This window comes from Nematostella vectensis, chromosome 11, assembly GCF_932526225.1.
Source record: "Nematostella vectensis chromosome 11, jaNemVect1.1, whole genome shotgun sequence".
NCBI lineage: Eukaryota > Metazoa > Cnidaria > Anthozoa > Actiniaria > Edwardsiidae > Nematostella > Nematostella vectensis.
Window position 1 is genome coordinate 10,577,925 of NC_064044.1, and position 11,536 is coordinate 10,589,460.

At 41.5% G+C, this 11,536-nt stretch overlaps 1 protein-coding gene across 1 annotated transcript in view; it reads left to right on the forward strand.

The window, feature by feature from the left end:
* Positions 1-11,536, forward strand: part of LOC116616978 — a 24,931-nt gene continuing 13,395 nt past the window's right edge. Inside the window, exons 1-5 of the mRNA XM_048734572.1 lie at positions 1-1,553; positions 4,373-4,565; positions 4,922-5,043; positions 6,461-9,586; positions 9,770-11,495. Coding sequence (XP_048590529.1) covers positions 4,498-4,565; positions 4,922-5,043; positions 6,461-9,586; positions 9,770-11,495 — 5,042 coding nt within the window. The 5' untranslated portion in view covers positions 1-1,553; positions 4,373-4,497. The remainder of the gene's footprint in view (positions 1,554-4,372; positions 4,566-4,921; positions 5,044-6,460; positions 9,587-9,769; positions 11,496-11,536) is intronic.

Here is an 11,536-nt window from a genome sequence, read left to right on the forward strand (position 1 = left end):
GTAAGAAAGCCTCGTAGAGTATCTATTGGAAGAGGGCTTCCTACTAATACTACTACTAGTTACACCACGTCCTTGGCAACAACAAAAGGCGGGAAATGTATAAATTTGACCGTTTAATGTGGGCGTTGGCGTGCGACCTGCTGTCGCTTGAGACCACCCGTATTATCCTTCAATCACAGCACAAACGTGAATAATTAAACACGTCCAGCGATCCCCAGTAATTGGCCAAGATCAACTGCAAGCACTCGATTCCAAGAGGCGCTCTCCGTGCACGACTAGCCCAAGACCTCTCTCTAGTACTCTATTCTTTAAATAATAAATTAAAAAACTTGGCAAATGCAATTAAAGTCAATGGAATCCTTGTAGAGATCTTCTAGTGATCTTTTAGTTTTTGATCTTCTATGAAGATCCCTCGCGTAAAAAGCCTTTAAAGAACGTGATCTTATTCGCATCGGGGTCGAATTGTCCCGACTCGACTCGGAAACCTGCTCCCAAAATGACGTAATACGTCCATGCTCCTAGGCATACGAGGGTTTCGGTAAACGACCAAGGGATCGGGACCGTTCAGGCACGAAAAAACATTTGACGGGTCGGTAAACTAAATGCTACACGGCCCTCTCAAGTGGCTGACAAAACCGAGAGAGGATGGGATGGAAGTCTAGTTGTTGAGAGGATGGTTGCCTTTAGGCCGCCATGAAGGATGCGGATGTGTCTTAGAGATATTATCGCAACTCCCACTAAGATCAAGTTTACCCATTTGTTTGTGTTGGTAGTGGTGGGGATTTTGCTGCAAGTGTCAGGTATGGTGTGTGCACAATTTGGACATCCAGTGACTTATATAAATGCAAATAACAAACATACTATACTCCCTTTTACATATATCTTATATTATCGTTAACCTGTCCAGGCGAAGAGTTTTGTGATAAAAAGGCAACCAAATTTGTTATTAAGAAAGGAAAGTGGATATGAGTTTATTGGCTTAAGCTCAATATCTTTCTTCTCTGTTTTTATTTTACTTTCTTTCTCGAGTTGGTTCTTGCTTGTTAGGCACGCCATAACAGTCAGACTGAGGCCCGTCTGTAAGGTATTCCATCTGAGAATGAAAACAGCAGACATTTTACTTAAAAATCAAATATAATACACAAACCAATATTAATTCCTTGGTCACTTATTACTATCCCCTAATTTCATTTTCTCCATTTTATCAGGTTGTTATGCAACTTTTCTTCCTTCTCAAGGAGCTCACGTTTGCCGTAACGATGGAAAACATCTTTCATTCACGGCCCAAAGCTCTGAGCAAACTCCACGGGGGAAATGGATTTCAAATGTTCACGGATACAGGACCCTGCTTCAATACAATGGTGGTTTAGACGCTTGTCTTAGTTTGTGTTGTGGATTAAAATGGTGCAACCACGCTTCATTGGAAGGGACGGAATGTTATGGTGTGGCGTGCACGGGACCAGGCTGCGGTTCAGGGACTCAGGGATTTGGTATTTCTTCTTCTAGTACTGCTGTTGAGGGAAAACATGATTCCGAGAACCCTGATCTTCGCTGTAAGTAACCCATATAATATTTAAACATGAATGTCGTTATTTTACTTTAACCCAACCATTTTAATTCTGAACTTGGGTAAATTGCTCTAACTTTATTTCTCATTCGTGTCATGAAACTTGTATTTGTTTATTTATTTTTCATTTTTCGATATCGACCTTTCTTCTAATCATATTCATATCTAATCTTTCGAGCTTCTTTTGATTTTCACACCACGTCTTTCTTTGGATTTTTATCATTTCTCATTTTACTGTATTACATCAGTGAAAAGGAACGAGATGTGAAAACGCTAAGAGATCGATTGAAAGGAAATATTCCGCCTCAACACAATGGCGCAAGCTCTATTTTTGAAAATTCGCTCAAAATATTTGTTGTTTGATCCCCGGGGTCTTTATTACGACAATAATATTGTGTTTAGAAATCCTTGATCCTGAACAGAGGGGCACCTGTTTTTTTTTTCCGCGAGCCGTGAGCCCAAGATTTCATTAAACGAAAACACGTTGATTTAGGGCTCACGAAACTGCCAAAATTATGCGATTTTATAAACAATAATAATAACAGTCTTTCAATGTATTCCTCATCGAAATAACAGCCCGTTATCAGAAAATAAAACAAAATGGAGCTGAAAAAGTTGTGTTAATTGAAGCGTGAAATTAACAAGCGCCCGTTTTTTTCACTCAATATAAACATTATGATGACTGGGTTTCTCATGATCCTTTTCCAAACTCCAAAATTGAAAAAGGATGGTAAGAGAAAATGAGATGCAATAAAAAAAAATCACGAAGAAAGGAAAAAGACAAGGTCAATTATCAATAAAGAAGAATATACTTGACTATTTTAAATTTCCTTATTTTACTACATATGTTATACACATATATTTTAAAACAAGACAAGACTCTTGAACACTGGGCGGACGCTAAACTACAAATTCTGCTGTGTCGAATTGCTCGAATTCCTCGAATGTTCTAGATTATTGTTCATGGTGCCCCTGTCAAATGGATGGCTACGCTTTCTTGCGCAGATCTGAGATTTTGATTGTTCTTGTCATGATTAAAGTGCGCAGAACTTAATACCGCGAAGTTTCTCCACCCTTCTTCTAAATGGGTGTCGATGTTAACTTGAAATGTGGTAAAAATGTTTCTAATAAGAAAGCGATGCTTGCAAGTTTTTAATCTAATGACAATGGAGAACAATGAAAGATATTTATTTCCTTTAGCTTGAACCAGATCGTATTCCCTGCTAGCAGAGGCCTATTTCCTCTGTATTTCGCTGGGCTGGCGTTCGCGAGGAAAAGAGACCTCTGCCATGGGTCGAAACTGTTTTTGTTGCGCATGCGTGAGCCTTAATAAGCGATCGACGTGCCATAACCCGTACCATCGCGCGAAAGCTGTCAATATGCTAATATGCTTTGCATGGGTTTAGTAATGAAATCATGAATCAAACTCCGGTTAGTTCTCCTCTTCGAAAAAAGAAAACAACTGTTCAATTTGAATCACCTAAAACGTCACTTAAAAGATTGAACAGCAAACGCAGCAAAAACGAGTTTTGTCTTGTTTGTGGGGTTAATTTCAAGACATCTGGGCAGGCGAGTTTCTTCAATGTAAATACCGCACAGTTGGACTCGAAGAAAATGTTACAAAACTTTTTGGTAAACTTAGATCAGCTATTTCCAGAAGAATATGCAAAACCTGTAAACGGAAGATTGACTCGTTAATCAAAAGAGAGAAAATTCTGAATGAAGATAAGGCATTGAATGGCTTTTTTTATAATTCGTCGCGTGATATTTCTACGGAGGACACCGTTTCGAATGCGGGCTTATTATCCCGCAGCGGATATACGTTTCATGCATGCGCTAGTCATTGTGGGCTCAAATAGTGGCCAGTAATTAATAAACGGAGCATGCGCTCTGGATCTCCCGTCCACGATCGTGGACGGCGGTTTGATCAAACGAACTTGCGACCCATGGCAGAGGTATCTTTTCCTCGCGAACTCCAGCCCAGCGAAATACAGAGAAAAGAGGCCTCTGCTAGCAGGGAACAGATCGTACAATCTGGATCTTAACTCCAGACAATCGAAATTTTTTTATGTATTTTGTTTTTATTATTCGTCTTTGTGTATATCTCAAAGTTATTTTTTGGTAAACAAATTATTAGCTTATCTTACTTATATCTTATTATTATTATTTGTTACTATTATAGGACTATATACCTTATATTATATTATATTATATTATATTATATTATATTATATTATATTATATTATATTATTATATGATATTATATAAAATATTTATTACTGTTATATACTATACATATTTATTACCACCAAAAACCAAGGGTCTCAATGGGGGTATCTGATTTACGGTAAATGGTTAGAAAATAGGCGTTTTTCATGCTTACGGTTAGATCTTCATTACGGTAAACGTTTTTTTTTAAGTTTACTTAATTTTTGTAGCCTACCTGTAGGTAGGCACGAAAACCCCACGAAAACACGGAGTTCGCATACCACGGTCGCCATCTTTAATAATGCGCTCCGTAGGGGGAGGGGGGGAATGCCAAGATGGCGGCCTTGGTATGCGAACTCCGGGTTTTCGTGCCGGAAAAAAACTATCAAAGCCTACATGAAGGCTAATTTTTTACCATTTTACGTTTAACGGTAAACCCCTTTGAGACCCATAAAACTGGTACTCTTGATTCTGCTAGGGGATGGTGGTATCTCTCGGGATGAACCTATGATTCTGAGTTGAGTGACAGTTTAAAATATGTTATAAGATGGCATACTATGACAAAATAAACAAAAAAAATTCTATTTCTCTATCAGCTCTTCTGTATCCTTGGCGTAATGCCGCTGACCACCATTGTCTGAAGACTGCTATCATTTTCAATGTTACGCTCGCGCGTGGTTTTGACTCCGGGGCCTTCATTGATCGCGGGAGACTGGGAGACATGGCGAGCTGTCAGCGCAAGTGCTGCCGGATGTCACGCTGCGATGTTGCTTTTATGGCGGGAAAAAGGTGGGTAGCGTTTTCTAATCAGTTATGACGGGAAAAAAGGGTAGCACTGTCAAATCTGGCGGTAATAAGGCGGATAGCGCTGTCTAATCAGTTTTGGCGGGAAAAGGTGGATAGCGCTGTCTAGTTATGGCCGGAAAAAGGGGTAGCGTTGTCCAATCAGTTCAGTTAATTTAATTTAGCCAGGAAAGCAATATTCTAGAGAGTAATACTATTTAACAAGCTTCTGCCTACTGTAAAGGATTCATAACTTGCAACGACACCACAGCGAAAGTTGTCAACGTTCTTTTTTCTTCCTTTTTTTTTCTTTGTTTATTTTTCAACAGCCGCCTATACTAAACGGCTATTCTTGTTTGAAGGTGCTTCTCCGTCAGTTGCCATAGCGACGAGGCATGTCAATGGATCCCAGTGAAGAGATCCAAACATCACCTGCAGCTCTCATACGTGAGCAGCTTACGCAGGCTCAAAGAGCTGGCCAGCGGTAAGTTATTTCATGCTTTTACCCTGTATTCGATAACGACCGTTCCGATATCAAATGTTCTGGACTCTTTAAAACTCTTCGAGCTCATAGTCTGTCACGCGCGTTGCGTTACATGCACTAGAATGACGTCACGCAATGTTTTGCATAAGGTTTATCGGAGTCATTCTTTAACGACTGTTTTGGTATCAAGTGGTCTGTACCTAAACAACAGATTTCGTGATCTGTCACGCGCGTTGTGTTACATGTACCAAAATGACGTCAACGAGGTTGTGCCAAGGGTCGGTAAAGTCATCTTCGTTGAAAATTCAAAGACACTCGGTTTTTGACACAACCTGTCGATCTGAAAGGTTCACTGGTTGAGTTTGCACTTGTATGGCACCATGTCCCACACCCGTCATTTAGAGAGGCTTAGACGGGACAAGCTGAAAATTATGAATAATAAAGCGGTCACCCGCGAGCCTATAAAATAGCAAACTAACAATAGAACAAAGAACGTGGACAAAATACAGCTAGGGGCTCTGAGCAGCGAAAGTAAACTACTTCTGTTTCACTTATCGCTGCCGTAATTTGAAATCTGAAATTGTCATTTTATCGTCTATATCTGGAATAGCCTTGGGCAAGCTACGAATCTTTTGAGGTTGGTTATGGGAATGCCAAACAGCTTTTTGAAGCACTCACAATGTTTTTAAAGATCGTGTCCATTCCGTGTTTATTTTTCGAGTCAAACTTAAGAGGTTTTTTTGCTGAAATTGCCCTAAATTTAAAACAATTTTCAATGCTTGATTTCTCCGAAGAGTGCTATGATCTTAGTATTTGACAACCACGAAATATTTTTTTTGCTTTTTGTTTTAGGATCTGAACTAGTCACTTTGTTTTCTGTTTTAAATAACCCGACGAACTTTAGTTTTTGAAAATATGATTGTTAACGTCAAGAAAATGTAAATATTTTTTTATCCTAAGGACTTAGCTTACAAACTTTTGTAACTGCATCACTTTTTACAGGAAACTTTGAGCATCAACAAACCACTTTTAAGTCATTGCCATGGAGGGCCTTACTTTTTTTAAACACAATAGCTTTGTGTTTTGCTAGACAATTGTTTCTCTTTTTGGAAAGGTTAGCGTTAAAGGTTGACTTCGAACTTGTACTTTCCCAGCGTTGTCAATAATCAAATGAAATGACTTGAGAACCAATTGAACAATTTATAGCGCACTCGTTAATTTATCATATGGCTTGGGGTTTTTCCTTTTTTTAATCTCTGAATTATTTATCATGTGAGCAACCCCGTTTTTTTAAATAAAATTTAGTTTGGCCTTCAGTGTAACAACAAGATCTTCGTCACCGAACATCAGATCATTAAATGCAGACAGATGGTAACAACCCAGTTATCCATTTAACATGCTATCCTTTTTTTGGTAGCCCTCAAGCAAGAAGAACAGCAACGTGCTGAGAGCGAAAAGCCAGATGTCTTAATCATTCAAGACAGCGATGACATCCAAAACCAGAACATCCCCCCGACAAGAGCGCGCATCAAGAGTAACAGCAATACACCCAGCCCTGTTATCAGCGATGGTAAATCATCAAGCCACGCGCCAAAAATTCAAGATGCTGAACTCAAATGGCTATTGTATGGCGTCAGAGAGGGGTCGACGTCTGCTGTGGGGCATGCATCCAAGAAGATCTCCAAAACTGCGGCGTCTGCGCCAGGGTCACGTGCGAAGGCCGCTAAGGATAGTCCAGATCCCAGGGGAGGCAGCAAGAGCAAGGTTACACATACGATCAGACCTAGCCAGACCACCTTGATAAGTGGATCAGAGTCTAGAACCAGGAACACGGCTCCTCCCAGGGAAGATGGGGAAGTTGCTCGCTCCAGGGGTCACTCCTTACGGCAAAGTCTGACATTTATAGGTTGGATAGATACAACTTCCAAGCAGTCGACATCGCCACAATCATCATCAACATCCCCATCAGTATCATCATCATCACCGCCATCATCATCATCATCATCATCATCATCATCATCATCGTCATCGTCATCATCATCATCATCATCATCATCATCATCATCATCATCATCCTCACCACCAGCACCTTCACCACCACCACCAACAACAAAATCGTCAACATCAGCATTATCGTCGGTATCATCATCATCATCATCTTCACCGCCATCATTGTCATCATCATCATCACCATCTACACTGCAAGTGACTTTCGAGTTAAAAGCTTCGAGTGTCGCTATTTCCCATTTATCAAGCAAGCCGAGAAGCAATCTGGATGGAGATCTCACCCGCCCGAGCTTGCTAATGGATTGGCTGGAAACCGCTACTGTACCATCTATGTCAGTCAGTTTGCCAGCTTCCGGCTCATCTGCTACCGTCACTTCTAAATCCGAAAGTGTCCCTGTATCAAGAGTAACGCATTCCACAGTTGTGAACATTATTCGTTCGAAATCATCGTCTTTTGCATCACCTTTCAGCATATATTCGCCATTTAAAAGTGACCGGTCAAACAGTGGAAGTACCACCAATGTTAAATTGCCAGGGAAGAAGTCACCCCGACGAGAAAAGAGTTCTGATATATCGGTTTCCGGTTCTTCATTAAAAGGCCATTCAATTTCCGGAGGAATAACTGAACAAAACAGGCAGTCAGTTACACCATCCTGGTTGCAAAGTGTCTCTGTAGAATATGAGAGTTATTCAAGGGTCGCCACGATCAAGTTATCTCCATCGACAAATCATTCTTCCAGTGGTTCTATAACCTCGTCTAAAGTGTTAAATTCAACGGAAGTTAAAACGTTAGTCACAGACTCTGGTGCTAGGAAAACTCATTCCGCATCGAGTTACCGTGTTTTGAGTTTTAAAAGCACAAAAGTACTCACTTCAACACCAACGCTGACTACCACTCCTACTAAACCTTTCACAGCAAAGTTTAAGGAAAGCCTAGGAGAACACCCCTCAAACGTTAAAACCATGAAGACAAAAAAGAGGGAATCTCCCTCAAAAGTTATAAAGAATTATACAAAGAGTACAGGACCACGGACAAAAACAAAGACCATTAATATTATGCCTGATGTAGTGATGATCACTGCATCCCAAAGGATTAAGAACACTAAAAGGCATAAAAGTCATCGTTACTCTTACAAACCAAAGAAAGATAAGGGTGTAAAGCCCAACTTGAACTTGACAACTAGCCTATCTCGAAAACCTGTAATTCAGAAACTCAACCGACTCAACCAGCAGACTCAACCCGCAACCCTCGAGCAAAAACCGACACAACCTTCAAGCAGAAGCAATGTAGTGAATACACCAAAGAGGAAGTCTGGATCAAATCTTATGCAATCGGAGGGTGCATTCAATATAACCGTCAACATAAAACCGGAGCGAGAACATTCATACTTCAAATCCCAGAAAGTTAAGGCTGGATCTAAAATATCCTTTGGTTTGCAAAGAATGTTTCAAGAGAAGCCTTTAAAAAAAATAAGTACAACCCTCAAGTCTCCGAAGGAACTCGGAAAAACATCTCCAACTGCATCTGGAAATGGTTATGCGGTGACAATGCCGACTACAGACGTTAAACCTATTGCCGTTGGTTCACCAGAAATTTCAGCTTCGAAAGAAACCACTGTCAAGCATACAAGACCTACAAAGAGGCTTGATGTTTCTGATATAGTGGATGGGGGCACATCAAAGACCATGCCTCACTGGACTGTTGATCAGCAACACAGCCTGCGCTGGCAGTATGGCAGCGCCTTCAATCCGACAGCACCTCATGACAGTCAAAGCCATAACGGTTTATCCAATCCTACCAAAAGGCACAGCGCAATAACAGAGTACAGTACAGACGCTATGCTTCCCTCGAAACGTCCCACCAATTCTATTCCAACTGAAAGGCTTAATAGGATCAAAGAGCAGTACTCAGAGGCTGTGCATCAGACGGGACCACGACGTCCTGTCAAATCTACTCCAACGAAAAGGCACAATGAAGGCACCGAGCAAAGCTCAAGAGCTGAACATCAGGTGGAACGGGGACGTCCTGTCAAAATTGTTTCAAGCTCAACAGTAGCCCCCATCAAGAATAAGGAAAAATATAATTATAAAAAATTTAAACCTACGCCTCGAGTGAAGTTATCGAACAGGAAAATTAAAGACGACAACAAGATCATGAAGATTGAGAAGATCAATGTTATTGAGGTCCCTGAAACAATATCAAACCATTACAAAGCGTCTCCTCATATCAACAAGGAGAATGTACAGGACGACGCGCTGTCGACTACACCCTTACCACCATCCTGCAAGGGCAGCGACATTCGCTTTAATTACACTTTTGTGTATGGAAGGCGGGCTGGAAATTTCACATACGCAGGGGAGATGAATGACATGAACTCCTGTGTCCAGAGCTGCTGTCTGGACAGCCTTTGTAGGATAGCGCTTATGATTGACAATAGTTGCTATGGTGTCAAGTGCGTAGGGAAGTTCTGCCAGACAGCGCCGGCATCGCACATTAGACTGAGGCCAAGGCTGGCCTATGTCATTCGAGAGAAAGGTAAGGTTTTATTGCTCTCATTGAATTGTAGCTTGTCTGCTGTTAGAAACTTGTAGCTGACCAAATTTTCGTCTTTAATAAGGCTTCTTCAGGACTTCTTGAGTCTTCCCTGAAGGCAAATAATCCCAATTCATGATCTCCCAACGAAAGTTGATTATTTCTTACCTGTGTCTTTTTTTACAGCTGTCATCTCAAGTCCAACATCTTTGTCCCCTTCGAACATCAACACTCATTCGGGGACGGTCTCTTACAATGTTACGCTAGGCAAGGAGGAGAGACCGCCCGAAACGAGGGTGGTTTTGAAGGGGACCGGACAGCACCTGACCGGACAAGAAATAATCGGAGAAGGCCTGAAAAGGCTAGGCATAAGTGGACAAGGAAAGAACGGACAAAAACTGAGTAGGCAGCATGTGACCGGACAAGCATTGGACGGACAAGATGTGACAAGACAAGGAATGACCGGACAAGCATTCAGCCCTTCTGAAGAGCACGAATCCACAATTGAATCAACAGAAGTTGGAACGTGGTCATCCTCTCAGCACTTAACACAAGACATGCAAAGAACCACTAAACTACAGCCTGTACTGTCTGTAAATAAGTCACTCCCATCACTAAGCAAGAGACGGCCAGCTCAGCATGGGACAAACTCGGTTTCTAATGACAGTAAAAATATGAATAAGCCAATAAATGAGAAACAACGGCATCATCAACAGGGAAAACAACAGCATCATCGCCTTCATCAGCAGCAGCGGCACAAAAAGAACGATAATCCCCATCAGCATCAGCAGCAGAAACAACAGCATCGATATCATCATCGGCATCAACAAAAGCATCACCAAAAGCAACAGCAGCATCAGAGAAAAACAAGCAACCGCGTTTCTACACACCAAAGACATGAGGAAAAGGACACAGAAGGCTTATACATTCACGCACAGCTTCATCGACCTTCGTATAGAAAAGAAAACCGCGATTCAAAGAAAACGGCGATTCCTTCCCCGAAGACGGTAAGGCTGGAGGCAAGTGAAAGTAAGAACAAAATCCCATACAACAACAGAGTAAGGAGTCAAAGCCTTTCTGAAAAATCGTCATCTTCTACAGTAGCAATGGGAAAAGATTATTTTGAGCAAGCTGATATAAACCACGTTATTGCCGCAGATAACAAATTACACCACGAAATGATGAAGGTGATCAAAAAGCAAACTCTGCCCTTAGGTGGAACATTATTCGTCAAGCCCAAGATAACCGAGATTGGACGCAAAAATATGAGACACGACAGCAAAAATGGAATTAACAACGATAAGAAATTTCACAAATATACAATGAAGACCGCCAAGACACCAGAGAAGCCCTCGTCGGCGAATCCGATAATGTTCGACGAGGATGACATCACAATGGCCGATCGGTTCGAGCACCTGGATACGCTGCTAAACCTATCAATGATCCACAAGAAGCACTCTGTACAAGTCGCCAAGTATCTGTTCGACATCGGGAAAATGACGGCCGACATCGGACTCAAAATGGCTGCAGCCGAGGGCTTAAAGCTACCAAAGGCGAAGACTCCAGAAGAGAAAAGGAAAATACAATACGCTATGCATATTGGTCGACATATTATGAGGATTGGTAGAGAGATTTTACTTCGAGCGGTTAAGTTGCTCGGGACAGGTCTTGGAGCCGATAAGTCTGAGACGGCCAAGACGAACCTGGCGCATGAGGCAAATAAGCCTACGAAGAAGGTCACCAACGCTAGGTTGTACCCAATTCTTGCGACCAAAAAGACTCCTAAGACGTCCACTACTGCTAAGACGTCAGCAACTTCTAAAACTTCAACTATTGCCAAGACGTCAACCTCTTCTAAGACGTCCACCACTGCTAAGACGTCAACCACTTCCAAGACGTCAACCTCTGCTAAGACGTCCTCCACTGCTAAGACGTCAACCATTGCTAAGACAT